At 40.3% G+C, this 22,491-nt stretch overlaps 1 protein-coding gene across 3 annotated transcripts; it reads right to left on the bottom strand.

The window, feature by feature from the left end:
- Positions 1-6,427: 6,427 nt before the first annotated feature.
- phka2 (phosphorylase kinase, alpha 2 (liver)) lies at positions 6,428-22,408 on the bottom strand. Of its 3 annotated transcripts, XM_080884189.1 has the most exons (33): positions 22,111-22,408; positions 21,901-21,990; positions 20,088-20,246; positions 19,223-19,270; positions 18,876-19,044; positions 18,647-18,729; positions 18,187-18,267; positions 17,989-18,087; positions 17,757-17,903; positions 17,599-17,652; positions 17,326-17,448; positions 17,117-17,212; positions 14,083-14,190; positions 13,795-13,873; positions 13,254-13,388; positions 13,052-13,161; positions 12,798-12,942; positions 12,522-12,600; positions 12,297-12,448; positions 12,034-12,204; positions 11,282-11,391; positions 11,045-11,181; positions 10,790-10,952; positions 10,234-10,313; positions 10,073-10,151; positions 9,859-9,988; positions 9,639-9,740; positions 9,291-9,409; positions 9,124-9,147; positions 8,614-8,667; positions 7,557-7,790; positions 7,280-7,480; positions 6,428-7,199 (listed from the first exon to the last, which is right to left on the bottom strand). In XM_080884189.1, the coding sequence occupies exons 2-33, from the start codon at positions 21,976-21,978 to the stop codon at positions 7,026-7,028; spliced, it is 3,723 nt and encodes a 1,240-aa protein (XP_080740315.1). In that variant the 5' UTR covers positions 21,979-21,990; positions 22,111-22,408; the 3' UTR covers positions 6,428-7,025. The 3 variants fall into 3 exon arrangements, with proteins under 3 accessions (XP_080740315.1, XP_080740316.1, XP_080740317.1); XM_080884190.1 differs by lacking the exon at positions 9,124-9,147; XM_080884191.1 differs by lacking the exon at positions 17,117-17,212.
- Between the last annotated feature and the right edge of the window lie 83 nt (positions 22,409-22,491).

Raw genomic sequence — 22,491 nt, 5'->3', positions numbered from 1 at the left:
AAAAAATCTAACCAGAACTGAAATTAAGATTAAAACTTTGCAGTGTTAGTCAGTAAGTGACTGGCTGCTCCCGTCCAGCCAATGATGCGATTCACATTCGTATATACGCAGCTAATCAACGTCGTTGACAGACTATGACAGCGTCCTTATGTGCCGACATCAGTGTTTTAGCGAGCAAAGCAGCGTGGCTGATGTGGAGTGAAGCCACGTTAATGACAACGTGTACAACCATTGGAGATGTGAGCAGGACAGACGGAACAACTGACGGAAAAAGTGTGGACTTTATACCAGTTGTGTTGATAGCAGGGGCGGAGCGTGGGGGTGGCTTACTGGGCTTAAGCCCGGGTTGTTTTGTCAGAAGCCCGGGGTCTTTTGGAGTGTAATTTTTTCATAGATGCCTGGCTGACAACTGTATAAAACAAAAAGTACACACAATATTCGAAGCACATAGTGCACACTTGGGGGAATTTACGACTGTGCGTGAATCCCCCCTGATATTGGTATGATCTGAGCTCAGGCACTAAGCGACTGAGCGAGGGGGCGGGGCAGCTGCTGCCTGTGTGCGCTGTTGGAGAAACGGAGCCAGCCATACCAAGGAGAGCTTAAGTTTGACCAGGTACCAAAGCAAATCATTCGTACCGTACAAATAATGTAAATATGACGGTGAATCACGAAAGATTGATATCAAACTGATCACTTGACCAATATTACGTTACTCGCTCTTCAAGTGAATCAACAAATGGCAAAATGAAAAGCCGAACAAATGCTATTTTTTTAGAGTCTTAGCTTACGTGTGTTTATTTCATATTTTCAGTTCTTACCCTCCCCGACTAAATCGGTTTCAGTTATGTACTGAAATATAAGAATGGACATTAGAGGGTTCTTTCAAAGAAAAAACTCAGGTAAATGTTATTTTATATATTATGCTTACTATGTTGTTCAGTATATTTCTATGCAAAACAAGAGGGATTTCAGTACACAGCAGGATATTCACATTTGTAACCAGATATTTACATACACTTTAGGGAGAAAACATAAAACATTTTTACTGTACAACATCAATTTAGAGTAAACTTTTGTTTTAGATAAATATTGAAATATATTTTGAATTAGTTAAATGTCAGAATAAAGAGAGACAGAGATTTCTGTTTTTTATCACTTTCATCAAATTTAGGAGTACATGTACACTAAGTTTGTTAATTAATAAGAAAACTCCAGACGATTCCATTCTGAGCTGAAGAAGCTTCTGATAGGTTAGTAGAGTCCATGTGAGTAAATTGGTGGCACAGCTGTGGATGCATATAAGGCAAAACACAGAGCCTGTTTCTTTGACATGGGAAAATCAAGAGATGTCAACCAAAACACCAGGAAAATAATTGTGGAGCTCCATAAGTGTGGCTCAGTTTGAATACAATTTGGTGCCATTTACAATTAAGAAATACAGATAGTTTCTCTCTTTACTCTTAAAGTTAACAAATATGTTTTTTATATTTATCAATCTAAAAAAATAAACATTTAGTCTTATTTGATGTTACAATTATAAAAGTGTTGTGTTTTGATCTGAAGAGTTTGTAAATATCTGGTTTCAACTGTATATTTGATGATTGTCAGCACAAAGAGGGAGAGAGAGGAACAGAGAGGGAGAGAGAGGAGCAGAGAGGGCGAGAGAGGAGCAGAGATTGAGATGGAGAATGAGGACAGAACAGAGATGAACAAGAGCAGGTGAGACACACATGTTAGTCAAATGGTTGTTTACCAAAAGTATCACCGTATCATAGGTCCTCATGTATCTCGTACCTAGTGTTTCTTTTTAGGTTTGTTATTTTTCAAATTCTGTATTTATTAAGTTCTGCAGGCTTGTTTGCACAACAAGGCTAAATAATTATATAAACTTTTCTCAATCTAAATAGTGGACTTTGGTAGAATTAAAAAAATAAGTGTAGTGCAGGTCTATGATGATTTTTAGTGCTACTATCATCTAGTTCTGATTCTGGTTCTGTCTTGGTTAAGTCCTCAGTAGTCCTGATTTTGAACTGTTGTAGTCCTGTTTTAATTCTGGATCAGTTCTGGGTCTGGTTGAATTGGGGTTTAGTCCTCGTGTCTTGATACAGCCCTGACCTTGTTCTGCCTTGCTGCCTAATTAAAAAACTAGTTTTAGGTGTCCTGCATATGATATATATTTTTCCCTATATGAAGTCATTCTTCTTTGAACAAAACTCAAAACAGAGCCAATTAATCTTTCAGTCATTTCTACCCCCCCCCCCCCCCCCCCCCCCCCCCCCAAAAAAAAAAATAAAAAATCCCACATGCATACTACCCTTTTTGGCTAAGCCCCGGGTGTTTCAAATGTCTGGCTCCGCCTCTGGTTGATAGGCCACGTAAAACCAGAGTTATGATAAAATTATATGCAATGTTTGGTTTTCTTCCTGAATACTATCATTGTTTATATTTACTGTGGGAAGAAACAGTAAAAACGGCGTTTTATACGGAAAACGCTCGAAAGCACTCCCCTTATGTGAGCAAAACATCCCCAACCCTGTCGTATTGGTCGAAAAATGTACCATGTCAACCAATCAAAAAATGATATGGCAACATGGCATTTAGTTGTTTAAGGAGGGGGAAGTTTTAGGAGTGACGGCGGTGTTTTGAGATGTGAGAGATTTGCGATGTTTAGCGCAAATCTTGTGTAGTTAGTGTGTAGTGTAGTCAATAGTTTTGTTGTGTGTGTCAGAACAATGAGGCGACTACTGAATGTTACAGGTGTTACAGCAGTGATACATCTCCTGTTGTCAGGCCTGCAGGTATCAGGCTGTTGTTCTCCTTTATCTCATAGTGGACAGAAATTATTTTTTGGAGTGGCACAAATGATTTGTGTGGCATCAGATTTGATGCAGAACAGCTGATTCTTCTGTAAATAGTTTGAAATGTTTATTTAAAAAAACGCCTTGGCTGCATTTTTAGGTAAACAGCTGCAAAAAACTTTGTTTGCAAAACTGAGTTACTTTTTTGAAGAAGTAACTATATAATTAATTGCCCAGCATTGGTCTTTATATACTGTATTTTGCAGAAAGAGAGTTACAGGACTCTCTCCTAGACCACAGACTCATAATACAAGTCAGAGCAAAAAATAATAATAATAAAAAGTTGTGTTTTCAAAGTTGGAGTTCAAGTTATTTTTACTTCTAATAGTGTTAACATACTACACAGGTCATGAACAAGATGTTTTTAAATTTTCATTGTAAGTGGGATAAAGCAGTTAATTAAAAGTAGTCTAACATAAATGTAAATGCTGTAATTTGATTATTTTAATAAACCATGTAACTTGGATGGATTCGATGCTGGCGTGACCACAGTGCACGCATCTGCTGTCGCTCACAGTGGTCCACGGGATCGCTCAGGGAGTTTGTGTGTTCGCTCAGACACATAAAAAATTAGAGGGAACATTGGTTATGTATTCGTTAAATGTCACCTTGGCACACTATAATACTATGTAAAAGTTATATGAGCGCTGTTAAGTAATCAGTATGATTTGATGATTTTTTTATTATTATTTCTTAAATTGTAAAATATAAGTGTCCAGTGGGAGGTCCCTAAATTATTTGTCCAAAACTATAAGATGTTTAGTTAAATGTATTCTTGTCTCCACCAGAGTCCAGAGATGGAGAGTACGCTAGAAACTGATTTGGCATCAGTTGTATACACACATTTTCTCTTCATTTACTAGTTGGTCTAAATAACTATTGTTGGGTTTATCTAGACACAAACCCCGCTGGAAAACGAGACACTCAATAACTGCACGACAAAAGAAGTCAAGACAGAGCTCTGTTGTCTTTGTGGCTCGCGAGGGAAGTCAGCCCAGGCCTTCACCTGTCCTTAGCCAACTTTGACTGATTCCTTCGCTACAGCCCTTTTTATTGTCAACAAGCAATCATTCATGAATATGCAATTACAAATACACGTGACATTCTTAAGCAGTCATATCTGAACAACATCAGTGTCTGTATTCTGTGTGTGTAGGTGCATGTATGTGTGTGTGTGTGTTTCCAGCCATACCATACATACACATATGACCTTTCAATGAACTTAAACTGTGTGTATGAGGTATGCAGAAAAGCAGACATAAGCGTCTTGCTAAACATAAAAACAGGGACTTGCAATAGGTCATATCTCAAATGAACATTTAAAGGTGTGAAGTCTTGCACCTCAAGAAACAGAACATGGTCCATTCCAAATGTAACATAGCTCGTCTCTGCACTAAGCTGCACTCTAAATAAAGAAAGCATATTTTGTCAGCACAGACACAGATAAAGGAAATGTTAGATGGTTGAAAATAAATCCTCTGACTGTCCGGCCTTTTCTTCATAATGATAGCCATATTAGGACACATAAAGGCAATGATTATATATCTATATATTTTAGCACAAATGACAATATAAGAAATATCAATTCCAACAACTATAATTATAGAAAAAATAAGGAGTGTGTATTTTTATCATCATAATTATAATTATAATAAATTATTATTATTATCATACTTGCTTAAATTTGAAGCAATTATATGGTAAAAGGAGAGCGCTTGAACGCACCACGGTAATTTGACAGATTTTACACACAGTATTTGAAAGCAGCACAACTGTGTCGACAGAGCAGCGTTCAACTGCATTTTAGAAGCAAACAACACACAAAAAAGCTAATGTTGGTGAAGAAGAACAGGGACACAGGCCATAGATCTTTTCAGATACCAGTGACATGGGATTTGTAGTGTGCTTATCAGACCGGTGCTTATCAGACCAGTCTCTGGTAGCAGTTAGCGAAAACCTTTACATCACAGTAGCACTGTTATGCTGCCATCTTTCGGGGAAATTATGTCATTACACCGGTATGAGGTTGGGTATAGGTGGATTTGTTTTTTTGCTCGTGAGTTTTTGCAAACAGTCAGAAATGTCCACGAGCTGCAGTGAGTTAACATTTTGCACAAATGTTATTCAAATCCCAATGTTTGTTTGTTTTTTTGTTTTGTTTTTATCACATCTCAGGATTTTAGCCCCTGTCTGAACAACAACATCCTGGTAACGTTTTTATTTTTTATTTTATTTTTTATTTGAATCAAATAGATTTTTTTTTTTTTTAACAAATGTTTTTAACTTTTTCTTGTTTTTTTAATGCTTTACAAAATTTCAGTTATGAAGCACTTTGCAACTTTAAGAAAATAGCTATATGAATATAGCAATTTGTAATACAATATTTATATTTTCAATTAATGCTTTATCTGGCAAGGAATCGTAAACAGTTCCTTGATTTGCATCTTAACAATGACCTTTTTTTTTTTAGGAAAGATAAAAGGTAACAGTCTTGTAATATCCTCCAGTAACTCTCTAGGGTTGTGAAATTTGCCGTGTGCAAGCATTTCAAGTTCCCAGTAAAAGGTTAAAAGCTGCAAAATAACAAACTTAGTAGGTCTGAGATGGTCTGACTTATGTCTTATATTCAAATCGGGCCTGCATATGACTAGGACAATTTTGTAAGTCTCTAATAAAAGATGGGACTGTTTTGGAAAATGGATATGGTTCTGGACATGCACACTTTGAGTCTTAGATCTTTATGATGCCAAAATGCATCAGCAGCTACACTCCCTTGCTGTTCAATTCAATTTTATTTATATAACGCCAAATCACAACAACAGTTGCCTCGAGGCGCTGTTCAAACCTGTTTGCTAAGAGAAGTTGCTCAAAAGGAAGTTGACTTGGAGGGTGATATAGAAGCTTGTTATAGAGAGTGAATGTGCACGGGTTGCACCAAAGTTCAGTACAAAGAATTACTGTCAAACGTGAATCATGTAATCATGATCTAGTAGTCCATGAGGATTTTTATAGAGTTGGAAATTAGCACAATAAGTCTCCCTTAATCTTTAATGTAGTTTTTTTTTAGTTATATCAGTTCTTCTGTTATACAGAACTGACACCCTAATAGTGACACTGAGCCATCATTAACTGCACATGTGGTTACTCTACTGCGCTACTATTGCAGATAAAAATGTCAGCAAAAAGAGGCCTACTATCATTTCAGCAGCTGGGAAAACAGACTAGACACCCACTGCTAGTCTATGCCAAGGAAAACACCTGGCCAACTTCCACCTGTTGGGTAGTCGTTAACTTACTTTTGCTGTAAATTAATTACTACATTGCAGTCCTTTCTGTGAAACAGGAAAATGGATGTGCATATTAAAAAAGACACATGAAAGCTTTTTTTTCTTTCTTTATTTCACACTAAATGAACAAACCTTTAGTATATGTTGAGGTAAAGTTGACCAGACATATCAGTAGCATAACCCTGGAGATTAGCAGAAATAGACTGATTTTTATCTTTATACACACAACACAGATTTTTAAAAAACTGTTCCCAAACAGAGTATTGTTAGTACTAAAACAAAATAATAAAGAACATGGAAACTATCACACTTAAAAATAAATACATGTGTTGTTATGAACGTGGTCATGTGTGAGTGAAAAGCTAATCTGTGGCACAAGTTGTATATTTTACTTGTTTTTCCCACTTATCTGGGGAATTATCTCATTAATTACAGCAGAACAATAAATTACGATGTTACTAAGTAAAAAATAGAGAATAACAGCAGAAATTGATTTATGAGGAATAAGTAGTGCACATATGATTGACATTCCTCTGGTAAATGCTGAGCCTGAATAGAACTGTAACATACGATAAATTACAAGACAGACAACAGAGTAAGATTGTAAATGTCATAAACATACGTCTGAGCAGCACGTTCACAAAATAAATAGGTTTACGGTCTAGACTCACAAAGACGAAATAAACTGAAATACAGAGGTCTGCACTGGCAGCTAAGGCTACGATGTTAGAACAGTTATATGAGCGCTACACAGCTTATTAAAGAGTATACTTACAAGCACCGCATGAACAGTATGAGGTGATAAAAGTTAGTTTTATGAAACATGCCTCTTCGGGTGTTTATAGAGTCTGTTAGTAAAACACACCAGTCTGCCCATTCACTGCATCAGGCAGCTGGAACTTGGCAGGAAGTCCTGGACGTAAGTGACTGCTGCTTTGGAGAGATAGGTCATGGTGCCATAGCTACCACTAGGAGCACTGTCGTAGAAAAAGTTGCAGATTCCGGTTGCTGGGTCCTTCTCAAGGAAATACTCACTGGCGCCGTGGGATTTCTAAAGATGAAGAGGTAACGCAGAGTGAAGCTCAGTGAACGAATACTTGCAACAGACCAAAAACCTTTCTCTGTTAGTACCTGGTCACTGAGGAAAAGGTCATTGGCCAAATGCAAGACGCGATCCACGTGGATGATGCCGCCGATGTTGTCCACGTCTACGTCCGCTATCAGGCCCACAACCATCACCGTCTCCACTAGCAGCTGCCGGTACTCTGGCTGAGGGACGTGGTTCAGCACAGATTCAACCTGCACTGCAAACTTAATCTCTCCTGCTGTCATCTAAACAGAAAACACAGAATTTAAACACACACATATGCAGGAAGTCCAAATCTGCAGCAGGTCTGCGAGTATCTACCTCTCTTGTGGTAGAAGAGGGTAACACGTATCCGTCGATGGACAGACCGTGGCACTTCTGCAGGATCTTCCACACCTTTTGGTAGAAACCCATAGGTACTCTGTTGATGGCACCATCTAGCCTGCGTCTCCTCAGCCACTGGCCTTGCCTCTCCTCCCAGTGCAGCTGGCCGTCTCCTGGACAAGTGCTCACCGGGGACAGCATTCCACTGGGAGTGGAAGGGCTACTGCACCGCTGTGGCGAGCCAAAACATGTAAAAAAGGTTGAAATATTGGAGCACTTTTTTTTTAGCTCACCAGACCACGAAATGATAGCTTTTCCACCTTTCATGCAGTTATCCATGCATACTGACACTCCATCAAACTTGGCAAAAAAGCACTTTAGTATATATGCTGAAGGACAAGGCTGCTATTATTATATTATTGGTGTTAATGATAAATACTCTAAAGAGCTTACTAACTAGTGTTGTAGCCGTAGTAACAGCCTGATATAGCTTGTGCCTTTACTAATTATCTTCCAACCAGAAATGATACAGTATAATGTTGCAACAGCTGCCACATTGCTTCATTATGATAAACACACCCAGGGTTATTTTTGCCAAGCTATTATAAATGCAGACGTCTCCCAGACCCAGAGATTTATGATCACAAGCTACCCCAGGCTTCGGCCACAGTAGAGCCCGTGCTGATATGAGATCAAATAAAAACGTTATGTTAACGTTGTTTTTAACATAATGCAAAGAATTGGAATCTTGTCTTGATATGTACTGTTTCATCATTTATAAATAGATGAAAGTTATCAATTGAGCTCTAACACACTATACTTGTTAGTTGGGTACATTTGTGAGCGCTTGCTTTCTCATTAAAACCGTTGTTAATAATAATAGATTACAAAATAACAGCATCCTCATCCTTAAATAGGTAAAGCCACGAGTAAACTGTAAGATATCTACATAAACTATGAAATCCGAATGGAGTTTGCTTGGTCTACACATACTTCCTATTGCAACCTTAAAACAAATAAGGTGACATGAAGCAGGCGAGGTGAAATGGTTTACCGTAGAGCGAGGCGATGTGACATTGCTACTCAAGGAAAAACCGCCACTGAAGATCTACACATGGATATGGATGACAGATGACAGAGAACAGTTTGAGATGGTTCACACGGCTGTCGCACTGCAAATATGATGACGCTGGAGCCACACAGAGCAAGGGCATGAGTAAAAATGACAACAGAGCTGCGAAAATCAGCACACGAGAAAGACTGCTGTAAGCAAAACGATAGCTGGACAGGGCTGATCACAACAGAAATCCTTTAACAAACAAACCATGCCAATCCATGACCAAATGCTATAACAAGATGGGTTATGGGGGTGGGGGGAAAACAGCTTAATGAAGGTCTGGACTGGTTCATCAAACTGCAGAAAAGTTATCTGAAGTCCAAGTCTTGTTCTCCTACTGTCATGGGATGGGATGAGAGTCACTCCAGCTATGGATTTAGACTGATTTAGTCATTTAGACCAAGGTCAGAAAAAGTCACATGCTAGATATTATTAAAGCCAACCCACACTTGTAGGGCGAGAGTCATCCAGCTGCAAAAAGAGAAGAACAGTGTCATTATATTCACAGATAGATAGATAGATAGATAGATAGATAGATAAAAAGGCACTTGAAGCAGATTAAATATATATACTTAAATTACAATACTTAGAATTCTATGTCCTATTATTCCCACCTGTTTTATCTCACTCTTTAGCTTGTGTATTCCTGTGCGTTCAGTCTTTGTAGCTCCTGTGTGACCTAGTTCATGGATGGATATTGCAGGGCTAGTGGCTGCAGACTGGATTGGGCGCACTGATGGGAAAAAAAACAGGAGTCACAGATCAAAGATTCAGGATTGTTTAAGGGGAAGTCAAATAAATTTTTTCCTGATTAATCATTTTAAGTAACAAGGTTCCTGATCTGGTGTAGAATACATAGACTCTGTGTGAGAGCAACAAAATATATGACCATGATTATTACAAAGGTGTTCAGCTGTTCCTGAGGGATGAGGGATGGATGCATAGGGAACAACAAAACTCACTGCTTCTCTCCACCCCAAATTCTTTGCCACTGAGGATGTGATGCAGTAGGTTCTTCATGCCAAATGGACTCAGGCTCATCAAACTCTCTGACGCCTCCTCCCCTACAAAGACATTTCAAGCTTTTCATATTGCACACTCTGCAGACTTAATTCCTTTGCTCAACCACTCGGTTATGCGTGCATGTGCATGTGTACGTTGTGTTTGGGTGTTTTTTCCTACCAGAACAGTGCAGGCTGCGAGCTAACTCAGTGGCCATCACTTGCATGATGAGTCCTATCCTGAGTCTGAGCATGTCCCCGAACAGAGCGGGCTGGGAGCGCACATACATGGCTAGATACACCATGATTTCCTACATGACAGACACACACAGTTCAAGGCTGTAAGATTGGTGTGTGAAAAAATTATCAGTCAGTCCAAACGGTGACTGATTTACCTGAGTGACCACTGCTACACTGATGTCCTGACCACTGGCTTCGTAGATGAGGTTGTTTAACTCATCTGGCGGAAGAGGGCTGAAAAGAATCAGGACAGAGACCTTGGATTATTATTGGAAGATTTCTTCAGCCACACTGTTTTACTGCAATAACGGCTTACACTGTGATCACTCTTTCCCTGGGTTGAGGAGGTAGACCTACAGTCAGCTGCTTGTGATGGGAAATCAGATCTGTGCAGGCCTGCAGAAAGGACAAATACATGTGGAATGAATTATTAATAAATGGCCATGGACACTGTTGATCCTGTTCAAAACACACCTATTAGGAACTTCCTAAATCTTACTTGTAGCATGAGTGAGTGACTGAAGCTGTTTGTTGCAGGAGGAATAGGGTAGGTCAACAAACAGTCAGCAATGATTCAACAACACTGGATCAGAACAAGTCCAGATATCTGATCACAGTGACTGATCCACATGGAAGATACCAATGACATGGATAAAGACTGAATATATAAGTATACATGATTTATGATATATGTTTGTAAGGTCAATTTGTGGCTACATGTGGAATGGCATCATCATGCTGTTGGTGGTAGTGCTGTCTTACTACTTAGGTGTCCAAGTCAAGCACATAATCTCTGCTGCAAGTTGCTGACACACTTTGTTTAAAATAATCTCCAACCAGGTGCTAAGCCACCTTTTTCCTAAGACACTGACCTCAGCGAGGACCTCCACCCTCTTGCGCAGTATTCCAGAGATGTACCTAATGAGCCCCCACTCTTTACAGGCTCCGGCTTCTACGTACAGCTCCTCCAACAGTGATCGCACACTGACCCCACCCTGCCCAGGACCTGACAACTCCACCAGCCAATCAGCTCCTCTGCTCAAGAGAACAAAAACACACGACGGGCAATTACAAAAGCAGCATTTTTTAATCAAACGTTTGCTCTACTTTTGTCTTGATAATCATACTTCATCACATAGAGAATGTAGAGGATGTCAGCCTGGTCCTGAAGAGTGGGGCATTCTTTTAGCTGCCTGACCAATGCTTCAAAGTCTGTGTTGCCCTGAGAGTCTCGCGGCAGATGAAGATCAGCAGCAGAGTGTGACTAGTAAAGGAAAAGTGCCAGGGTTAGACAAATGTACTCATAGCAATACTGACGTCATGAGAGAAGTGAGTTTGCTGGTGGAAGGATGTGCTGTGCCTACCTTGTGCTGTTTCGCCTGTGGGCCGTGCTGAGGATGAGGAACATCAAGAAGGTTGAGAGATTTGCGATGTTTGCTCTTGACCGGAGTCACAGGCAGATACATGGAAGACTCTGAAAATACGTGTCATTAAAACGGAGCATTAAAAAGAGAGTCTCTGCTTTTTAACACACTGGCAGCTTATTACAAAAAAATGCCTTTTAAGGTCTCTGCTTTGCTGTTAAACAGGGACCTTTGCTTATTACTGGATTATTATTAGAAAATTCCTTCAATCACAGTTTTTACTGCAGTAACAGCTTGCACTGTGATGACTCGTCCCTTGGGTTCAGGAGGTAGACCAGACCTGTGCAGGTTTGACAGGCTTGACAATGGCTTAGTGTTTTAACAAGATTTGTTACTTTGATGTCAAAAAAATCTAACATCAGTCTTATTATATCATTACAGACTCCTTATAAAAGATGGCTGTGATAGGAGGGTGAAGCCAGTGCTCGAGTGCCATAAACCTGCCTGTCCTTCTAATGGCCAGCAGGGGGTGAAAGTCCTTGCTTAATGTGTGACCTCAGCAAACATTTTCAGTCACACTGACACTGTGCTTGTCTCAAATAAACAAAACAACCAAAACGCTCAAGACAAGGCTTCACAAAACAATTGGTGGCATTGTGGTGACCACATCCATCTTTTAAATACACACTATGGTTAGTGTATCTGCACTAGCATGAAAACTAGCATGGTCATTACATTGTTGAGAAACTCACTGGGAACGTTCAGGCCCTGGACCTGCGCCATAAAAGACAGGATGTCTCTTGTGGTATGTTCTGGACTGAAGACATGGTGCTGCCCCCTCTGGATGGGAGGAAGATGGCACTTGGTAGTGGTGCTGTGAAGGAGCTGGGTGAGGTACTGGTCAAATACATCTTCTGAGTCATCTAGAGTTAAATCGAATTGAACCATGTTTACAAACAGGACAAATTAATTGTGCCACACAACTGCTGTACAGTCTTGGACAATAAGTAATTACCCGAGGGACGACAGATATTATACTCCTCTCCATATCCATCATCATCATCGCCTCCATCCTCAAGCAATATGTCATCATTCTCTTCATCCAGGAAGCTGAGACGAGTGTGAAAAGAAGTGGTCTGGACACTGGAGACGTCTGACATCTGCACCCTGTAGTGGTCAGCCACAAACTTTATACAAAAGTCACATCATCTGTTGTTTTAAGCTATAGAGGGAAACAAACCTCGCTCCAGCAAAATAGCCATCCTGTAGTTTCCTTAGAGTTGACAGGATACATGAATCAATTGTTTCTCCATCTTCATCTAGACAGAAAAAAGATGGACATTCATCAGGTAAAAAATTAGGAGCTACTCACAGTTCATGTGTTCAGCAGTGACATCTCCTGTTTGAACATGCAGTCTAAACATCTAAGTTTATTTTTTATATTAGCTTAAAAATACAGTACATTATTAATTATATTATGTAGAACAATTACAGACTGATATGCTTTGGTTATTACCCAGCATGCTACGGGTGATTGGGAATGTGAGCGTGGGCCGCCCTGTCATCCTCCAGCAACAAGAGAGATAGGCCAGTTCGGTCCGTAACATCTCCACAATCATCTGGTTGTCCAGAGCCAGATAGAAATGGTGCTGATCCAGAAACTGAACAAAGGGGGGGCCAAGCAGAAATATAGAAATTCAAATATTTATTGTTCAATTATTAATGTTAATGTGGCTAACATAACAAGGTCACAACATGCCCTAGTTTTACCTGAGGGGTGAATATGTAAGAGCGATTTCGGATCTCGTAGAATTTGGATGTTCCCAGGACACCAATGTGTCTGTACGGCCGCCCACTCAGACTCAGCTTCTTGCTGTTCCCTGTGGCAGAGACACCAGATGGTACTCTTATTTATTTTAATATGAACACACATGCACAGGTGTACACTGTAAGGAAAAGAGTGCTCGTTTACCCAGTCTAACATAGACATGGCTCAGGATGCGAGCTGGCATGACCCTGATGGGCAGAACTTCTGCCATCGTTTGTACCTCGATCCCCAGATCTCTTAACAACTCCTGGATCTCCTCCGACTCTGCTAGAACACAAACTAAAAAAAAACAAACATATAAAAAGCAATTTAGATATTTAAAGATTTTTAAAATATATTAAAATGTTGGTAGTTCAATATCTGGCTGCTCCAGTCTGGATGCCAAATATCCTGGGGCAAGTTACTAAACCCAAGTTGCTCTCCGATGCATTTATTGGAGTGTTAGATAAAAAGCATTTAAGCATAAAAAAGTGCTTGCATGAATTGGTGTGCACAATGGTGCATTGGTGTGTACAAAAATATGCTGACTTTAGAACATCAGAAATGACTAATTTCAGAAATGTGACATTGGTTACTGAAGCTGAAAGTCCCTCTATTTTCAAAGCAGTGTTTAGTTAATATCTTGCTTAATGTACCAGACTTTAACTCTCAGCCCATATCAGTTTCCTACAAATTAATCACCAACCTTGTACCACAACATCTGGTTTGAAGCTTGTAGAGAATCTCCTGTTGAGCGGATCTATCTCTCCTGGTGCTAAAAAACCCTTAATCCGAAAAGAAAAGGCAAGACGAAGCAGAAGATTTATAACATTCGTTGAATGCTTATACGTATAAAAAGTGAGGTGGTTTTTGTGTATTGAATGTCTGTTCGAATACTGCATTATTCCCAATTTGTCTGCCATACACACAATGATAACAAACAGTTGCCTTGTGGCTAGCTAACATTTAAGCTAGTGTGTAGCTCAGGACCTACCTCAGCCAGAAGGCACCCCAAGATGTAGAGTGACTGTCCCCACATGTGTGGCAGCTGACCCATGGCTACCCTGTCTACTGAGTGAGGATTGCTATACTCCTCCTCAACCTGCAAGAGGTACATATTTTTTTGGTATCTTAATAAACAGATATATACACTGAAACAGTCCCTGTCTTTATCACAACAGGTAAACAGAACAGCAGGGAGCAGACAGAGTCTGGAGCTAATATTTCTACCCAACAGATTGACAATGTATGAGTAAAATTAGCAAAAATAACCCTTAGGTGAACAAAACTACAACTTTATAGAATATAGATGATGACAAAAAACAGGGAAAAGAGTATTAACCGCAGCAATTAGCTAATTAGCAAATGCTAGTATGCTAATGTTCCCTAATTAGCGCTAAACCATCATTAGTTAGCTAATTTTTCCACTTGTCTAAAATTTGTCATTAAACAAAGTTTAATGACTTCTACAAACTATATAGAACAAATAGTAAATATATAAATAATAAATAAAACATTTTTTTGGCACAACCATTTTTTTACCTTTTGATTTTTAGAGGACAATGCAACGAATTATGGTTAAACTTGATACTGAAAAAATATAAAATAATACACTACAATAGCATTGCACATGTAAAAGCTGCTCCTATGGCATATGTGTCATATTACAACAGACATTTTAAAAGTATTCTTCATGAAAGACTCAATTTTGTATCTTTGATTAAGTTTCTTTAGACTAATTTACAGCACAATCTTGAGTCCCCCATCATTTTGTATATTTCACTAGGAAAATGGGAAATAGGTGCAGTGATTTAATTGAAATATATGCCAAAGAAATGTAGTAGACAAAAAAAAGCTTCTTTCGTCCTCCCCAGATAGTAACAAAATGCTTCAAGATATAATTTATCTTTCTTTTTTTTTGCCAAGTTGTCTGTTATGTGTTGATACAACACAGGTTCATCCCTTGAGTTATTTGCCTTTTTATGCCAGAACGATTCACAGGTCAGTAACAACAAACCATAAAAAGCATTTCTCTGAAAATGGTCAGGTATGAGGACTGGACTGAAAAAGAGGATGCCAATGACCAAAGACAAACTTCGAAAGATCTTCAGAAAGCTTAGAGAATTACTGCTCAAGACCGCTTTAAAAAATTACTGGTCTAACAAAACAAAGCAATGAAAGGTGGATTAGGTCAGACCATGACACAATAATGTAGCCCTTACTATGAGAACGGGTGCATACAGTGGGGCAAAAAAGTATTTAGTCAGCCACCGATTGTGCAAGTTCCCCCACTTAAAATGATGACAGAGGTCAGTAATTTGCACCAGAGGTACACTTCAACTGTGAGAGACAGAATGTGAAAAAAAAAAATCCATGAATTCACATGGTAGGATTTGTAAAGAATTTATTCGTAAATTAGGGTGGAAAATAAGTATTTGGTCACCTCAAACAAGGAAAATCTCTGGCTCTCACAGACCTGTAACGTCTTCGGTAAGACGCTTTTCTGTCCCCCACTCGTTACCTGTATGAATGGCACCTGTTTGAACTCATCATCTGTATAAAAGACACCTGTCCACAGCCTCAAACAGTCAGACTCCAAACTCCGCCATGGCCAAGACCAAAGAGCTTTCGAAGGACACCAGGAAAAGTATTGTAGACCTGCACCAGACTGGGAAGAGTGAATCTACAATAGGCAAGCAGCTTGGTGTGAAAAAATCAACTGTGGGAGCAATCATCAGAAAATGGAAGACATACAAGACCACTGATAATCTCCCTCGATCTGGGGCTCCACGCAAGATCTCATCCCGTGGGGTCAAAATGATCATGAGAACGGTGAGCAAAGATCCCAGAACCACACGGGGGGACCTGGTGAATGACCTGCAGAGAGCTGGGACCAAAGTAACAAAGGTCACCATCAGTAACACACTACAACGGCAGGGAATCAAATCCCGCAGTGCCAGACGTGTTCCGCTGCTGAAGCCAGCGCATGTCCAGGCCCGTCTGAAGTTTGCCAGAGAGCACATGGATGATACAGCAGAGGATTGGGAGAATGTCATGTGGTCAGATGAAACCAAAGTAGAACTTTTTGGTATAAACTCAACTCGTCGTGTTTGGAGGAAGAAGAATACTGAGTTGCATCCCAAGAACACCATACCTACTGTGAAGCATGGGGGTGGAAACATCATGCTATGGGGCTGTTTTTCTGCCAAGGGGACAGGACGACTGATCCGTGTTAAGGACAGAATGAATGGGGCCATGTATCGTGAGATTTTGAGCCAAAACCTCCTTCCATCAGTGAGAGCTTTGAAGATGAAACGAGGCTGGGTCTTCCAACATGACAATGATCCAAAACACACCGCCCGGGCAACAAAGGAGTGGCTCCGTAAGAAGCATTTGAAAGTCCTGGAGTGGCCTAGCCAGTCTCCAGACCTCAACCCCATAGAAAATCTGTGGCGGAGTTGAAAGTCCGTGTTGCTCGGCGACAGCCCCAAAACATCACTGCTCTCGAGAAGATCTGCATGGAGGAATGGGCCAAAATACCAGCTACTGTGTGTGCAAACCTGGTAAAGACCTATAGTAAACGTTTGACCTCTGTTATTGCCAACAAAGGTTATGTTACACAGTATTGAGTTGTATTTTTGTTATTGACCAAATACTTATTTTCCACCCTGATTTACGAATAAATTCTTTACAAATCCTACCATGTGGATTCATGGATTTTTTTTTTCACATTCTGTCTCTCACAGTTGAAGTGTACCTCTGGTGCAAATTACTGACCTCTGTCATCATTTTAGGTGGGGGAACTTGCACAATCGGTGGCTGACTAAATACTTTTTTGCCCCACTGTATATCTGTCAAAATGTGGGACCATGTTTAAAAATGGCTGTAATTCCTACATAGCTAATGCAATACTTTTGTTAATACTCTTAAAACACACATTCATTTTAAAATATAACCCATACTATGGTGGTGTACAGAGGTACTAACTGCACTAACTGTATCTTGTGCTCTCCGTGAGTCTAGGATACCTTGTCAGGAGGAACAGAATAAAGTTCAGGCACCAACTTAATGCCATTCTTCCCTCTGATTAAAACACCCTCCAGTGCTTCACGGTACTCTTGCACCTGTACAAAAGCAAATTTGTTGTTATTGTTAAAAAAGCCATATCCAAAGTGACTCAATGATTGTGTGAGTACAGCAGAAAGTGCATATGAACCAGTGTCTTTGGTTGCTTTACCTGAACTTGATCACCAGCAAAAATACCATCCAGGATGAGGTAAGTCCAAAACACAGGCCACTCACACTCAATATTCTCAAATAGCTTGAGCTCAGCAGGATCATAATGCAGCCGAGATGGATCCTAGAGAGAAAGATCAGGAGCTTACATAAGCTTTCCTGCAAAAAAAACATAGACATCTATACTCTTCACTAAAAAAGAGCACCTCCTCCCTGGGTTCACTGCTGTAATGCATTTACATGTCCCATGAGCCTTAATACTAGAATATATCACCTCTTTGGGACAACGATATCCGTCCCTGATAAAGCGACAGCAGCCATAGCGACCCTGAAATAAAGCAAAGAGTAGAATTTAAAGAGCGCAGGTCAAAATACCAAACAATATACTTTTCCTTGGCAGAAATGTCCAGCTTGTTTATGCTTTGACTTCACCTGCAGTTTGCTTATGATCTCTGACTTTGTCACGGCCACCAGGTCAGCATCCTCCACAGCAAACGCAGGGAAAGAAGTAATGGACAGAAGACCAGCATCTATTTCCTTTGAAGTTGAAGCTCTTGGCAGCATGGAGCACAGAATAGACTGAAGGGGAAAAACAGCACGCTGAATACAAGAAAGACAAACAGAGGTGATGCTACCATAGCTAAAGGCTAATTAAAAATGATACCTGACAGTGTTCGACTTCATCAGGCAACACATGGATTACTGACTTTGGCCCTCCATGAGCACCAAACAGATCCAGCTCATCTATAGCTTCAAGCGCTGCCTGCAACGTGCATATGCAGATGAATCCCTATATCCATGAATGGACAGTACAGTGTATCATAAATGCTGATAATTATTAAATATCACATATCCTTTGTACCTTAGCCATTCCTACAGAGCTGGCATTGAGCTCAGGAATGCCCTGGTTAGTCTTGTCACCTCGTTCCCACATTCCATAGTCCTGCAGTGGTAAAAATGGTCATGGCTTCATTTCTTTATAGCAACTCTCCAGTACTGAAACTCATCATGGCACTGAAAAGCCTATTCCACTAATTTATCATTAAACTATGATAACAGAAACAAAACAAACAAACAAACAAACCTCTGACTTTTTACTAATAATTCTTTCATTCATTGTTTCAAAAACCTGTGGTTACACTCCTCTGAAGTCAGTCCAAAACCCAGAAGTGTTTCCAAACATCTGGACGTGTTACAGTAGAAGACTCGACATGCACATACTTTGGGAGCAGCTTTTATTCTGTGTCTTTTCATTTAACTACTCATATGTCACCCTCCAGACACCACATACCCAAACAAGACCTCTAAAAAACATTACCCACCGCTACTTTGTAGGCAGCCTCTATGTAGAAGACCAAGTTTTGGATGAAGGCTACCTCGTCCAGGTTGGAAATGATACGAAGACCTGCGGGATAAGATAACAACTATGTTCAGTTCTGTTTGAACAAAGGAAAACTCATTCTTTAATAACATGATGTTACAACACCAAGGCAAAGAAAAGGCAAAAATTATATATATACATAAAAAAAGCAGTCTGCATCACTATTGTACCTGAGGCTGTCATCTGTGCCAGCATCAGCAGGTAAATCGAGGTGGCGTCCACCTGGAGATGACCCCACTGATCATCTCTGACCACTGTGGCACAAGTGGGAGTATCATATTTGGCATGCAAGCAATCTTTTGTACTCTGGGTGTGTTTGAACTTCTCCACCTTGGCCACCTGGAAACACATGACCAAAGACTCATTGTTTTTTGTCTATAGCTTTAGCTAAGTTTATAATGAGTTTCTTCATAAGCTAATCAGCAACGTCAATAATTCCACAGTACAAAGCGACGTCATCAAGTTGTTTGTTTTGTTTGCCCAGCAGTCCAATACTCAAACCCAGGGTATATCTTACCTGTCTCATCATGCACTGCAGAAGCCCCTGCATCAGTTTCACCACACTCTGCCAGCAAACAAAAACAGCTCTATCAGTAAACGGCAAAAATCTCACCGTGATGCAATTTACTTTCTATTTCTAGCAAGCTGGAAAGGAAACAGTTACAATCATCTCTTGTAGCTCTGTGTATTTATTCTCACATTTCCCACAAGAACCCGTGGAGGGGGGCTCGAGACTTTTGCAATGTGCTGTATTCTATCAAACAGGTTAGCAAATTTATCAGCTTGGACTATTAAACACTGACTCAAAGTTACAAGAGCTAAAAATGTACTTAAAAAATTCTAACAGAACTATGAATTGGGGTTTTTTTTCATACACATTAGATAATTTTTAGCAATTCTTTTAGTGAATCTTAATCAGAAACTTTTATCAGTGCTGGCCTGATTTTAAAGTTAGACATTATAACACCTTACTCTATAATTAGGGGCAGAGTGCTACTTGTTGATTGATGGCACTCAGTACATGCACTGTAGGTTGTATGTATGGGTGAAAGCCTGTGCATGTTCAGCATGTGCACTATGTTATGTCAGAATGAAATAATCCTTTCCTCTTTCTTTAATCCTCTTCTTTCTAAAGCCTACTAAAACGTTATGATCGCAGTGCTGACCAAAACAAATGTGATTCTTTTATATTCACTTTCACTTTAAGCTATTTAAGAGTAAAACAATATTTTATGTTGAGCTAATGTGATACTTTAGCTTAACTACAGCCCACATTCATTAAAGTTTTACTAAGTATTGCTATCCTCAAATATTTAACCCGTCATAACTGAAAGAATGCACAGGCCCCTTTTTCACTCGCTCTATTTATGTTGCAAACACACCTGCTCCAGTTCATAAGCTTTGGCCTTGTCTTCATCGCGGTCTGCATTCTTCCGGTAGGCCATTCCCAGCCCCCACACCGCCAGGACACTGTAAACATTATCCCTCACCCAGGCATCCTTCTTCTGCGCACTGGCAGGAAGAAGTCCTGTCACTGGATTCTGAAACCAAGACACATGTGACATGTTAACTAATAGTAAAGACAGGGGTGGTGTGAAGGATACAGTTGTGGTCAATAGTTTACCTGCACTCATCATGAGCCTGAATGTGATCATAATTGTGATTTAGGGTTTTGTTTTGTTTTGTTTTTTGAGAGTTGAATGATTGTACCACAAACACAAATCTTTAACATTTCTGAGGTCAGGGCTTTGGGAAGGCCTTTACAGAAGCTCCATTCCAAAACCAATTCTGGTGTGTTTGGGATCATTGTCCCGTTGGAAAACCCAACTGTGTCCAAGTTTCAACTTTCTAGCTGTTGATCTGACGTGAAGCTGAAGAATTTGAAGATAGTCATCCTTCATTATTCCATCCACTTTGTGCAATGTACCAGTATCATAAGCAGCATTACAGCTACAGAGCATGATGCTACCACCACCATGCTTGACAGTTTGTAAAGTGTTCTTAGGTTTGAAAGCCTCAGCTTTACTCTTCCAAACAGCTCAATGTTTGTCTCATCTGACCATAACATTTTTCTCCAGAGAGTATTTGATTTATCCATGTGGGCTGGTGCAAATTTTGGTCAAGCTTGAAGGAGCAGGAGCTTTTTTCTATAATCCATGTGTGAAAGATCCACGACAAGACACACAGCTGCAGCTTTTTAGCTAGCTGCTGAACACTCCACCAACGATTACAACGCACAGACAGGACCCAATACACACTTTAAGTCGACGAGGCGTGATTCTTCTTTGGCTATCACAGATTCATAGCTATTATTCTTATATGTGTTATTGTGATCTCCTATGAGCAGAGCTGAAAATGAATGAAAGCATGGTCCCACTGATTACAATTCAAACTGAAATTGTTAAAAAGTATCAAAGTCCTTTGACTGAAAGTTACTGAAAGTTCATGTGTGCCCAATAACAATAATACAGCAGTTGCAGTTTATATTTGGAGGAGCCTGAGACATCAGTGTGTCACCCCCTCCTCTCTCACTAAACATATACCCCGACATATCAGTATATGCTATGCCTGGAAAGCTGATGCTGTTTCCTATCAGCTGAGTACTCTCTGGGTCACAGTTTAGCATAGACAGCTGTTGATGGTGCCTCAATGTGAGCTCAAGAGCCAGGAGATAACAGTACATAGCTTTCCAGTCCTAAGCCTGTTCCAGTGCCTGAACTTTGCCCACACTTTGTTTATTTCTGTGCAGCTCACTTTTGGCTGAACTCTAACCTATATGGGCTGCAAAACATGTCCATACCTAGAATGCTTCTGAAGGAGAAATCAAGGATATGTGCATAACTGAAATCCATAACACTGGGTCCTGGTGTTGTCTCGTTTAAAGTTTACACGACTTAAACGTTCAAATGGACTATAGTGTCTGAAATAATGTATGAAAGTATTTCATATACAACCACGTACATTCTGCAACATCTAAACTAGTACACGGGTAGTAACGCATCAGTAACTGTAATCACAGTATGCAACATACTTCATTTTGAAATAAGTGCTTCCACATTTAGATCTTGAATTATTGCTTCATTCAAACGTTTCTCAGTAACATTGCGCAAAAAGGGGCCCTTACTCCACTCCACCTTTGCGGAAGTGCTCCAGCTTTACTGCGCTGCCTCGTCTCTGGTGCATGTCTGAACTCACCTGATGGCACAGGATAGTCTCCTGGACCAGCCGGGCATAGCCGTCCAGCCGCACTCCTGAGTTACTGCGACTCCTCATCCTCTCTGATCACTGCACACAAAACGACAGTTTAAGTCTCAGCGACCGCTTAAAGCTCGGCATTTACTTCTTTGTAAACGAAGCTTCGAACACCACCGGCTCTCGCTTAATAAATTAGGTAGGCTGTCTTACCAGGCAGCGACCCATCCTCCCACTCCTGTTTCGCCGACTCGATCCCCGCAGAGGCTGCTCTGCTAGCGCTCGCTAGCCGGGTAGCATCCAGCTGTTTTTTTGACGATATCAACACGTAACATTAAGCTTGCAGCATGAATTTTCAGGCACACAGGACCACACGGCCCGGTCAAAGCGCCTGATAAGACGAGTCAGGGCTCGCAGAAGACAGGACGTGAGGTCTCACAAACACAGAGAGGCTGGAGGGCAGAAACGTCTGTGAGCGGCTGTACATCCAATCTGTAAAAGAAAAATACATTATGTTCTTGTTGTTTCCCTGCTCGACGACAGGGGGCGCCAGATCACTTTCGTTCCTTCCACTCCAAGGCTTTAAGCCGCGTA

The sequence above is a fragment of the Rhamphochromis sp. 'chilingali' genome (assembly GCF_963969265.1).
Source record: "Rhamphochromis sp. 'chilingali' genome assembly, chromosome: 6".
NCBI classification, from domain to species: Eukaryota; Metazoa; Chordata; class Actinopteri; order Cichliformes; family Cichlidae; genus Rhamphochromis; species Rhamphochromis sp. 'chilingali'.
The sequence above is the reverse complement of the archived record's forward strand: the minus strand, read 5'-3'. Positions and strand labels throughout refer to the sequence as shown.

Bases quoted from the DNA above. Each gene is read 5' to 3' on its own strand.
- phka2 (XM_080884189.1), bottom strand. From the start codon at position 21,978: ATGAGGAGTCGCAGTAACTCAGGAGTGCGGCTGGACGGCTATGCCCGG. The intron at 12,205-12,296 runs GTAATTACTTAT...ATTTAACTCTAG, and splicing joins TAATATCTGTCGTCCCTCGG to ATGACTCAGAAGATGTATTT. The intron at 9,741-9,858 runs GTAGGAAAAAAC...ATGTCTTTGTAG, and splicing joins TCGCAGCCTGCACTGTTCTG to GGGAGGAGGCGTCAGAGAGT.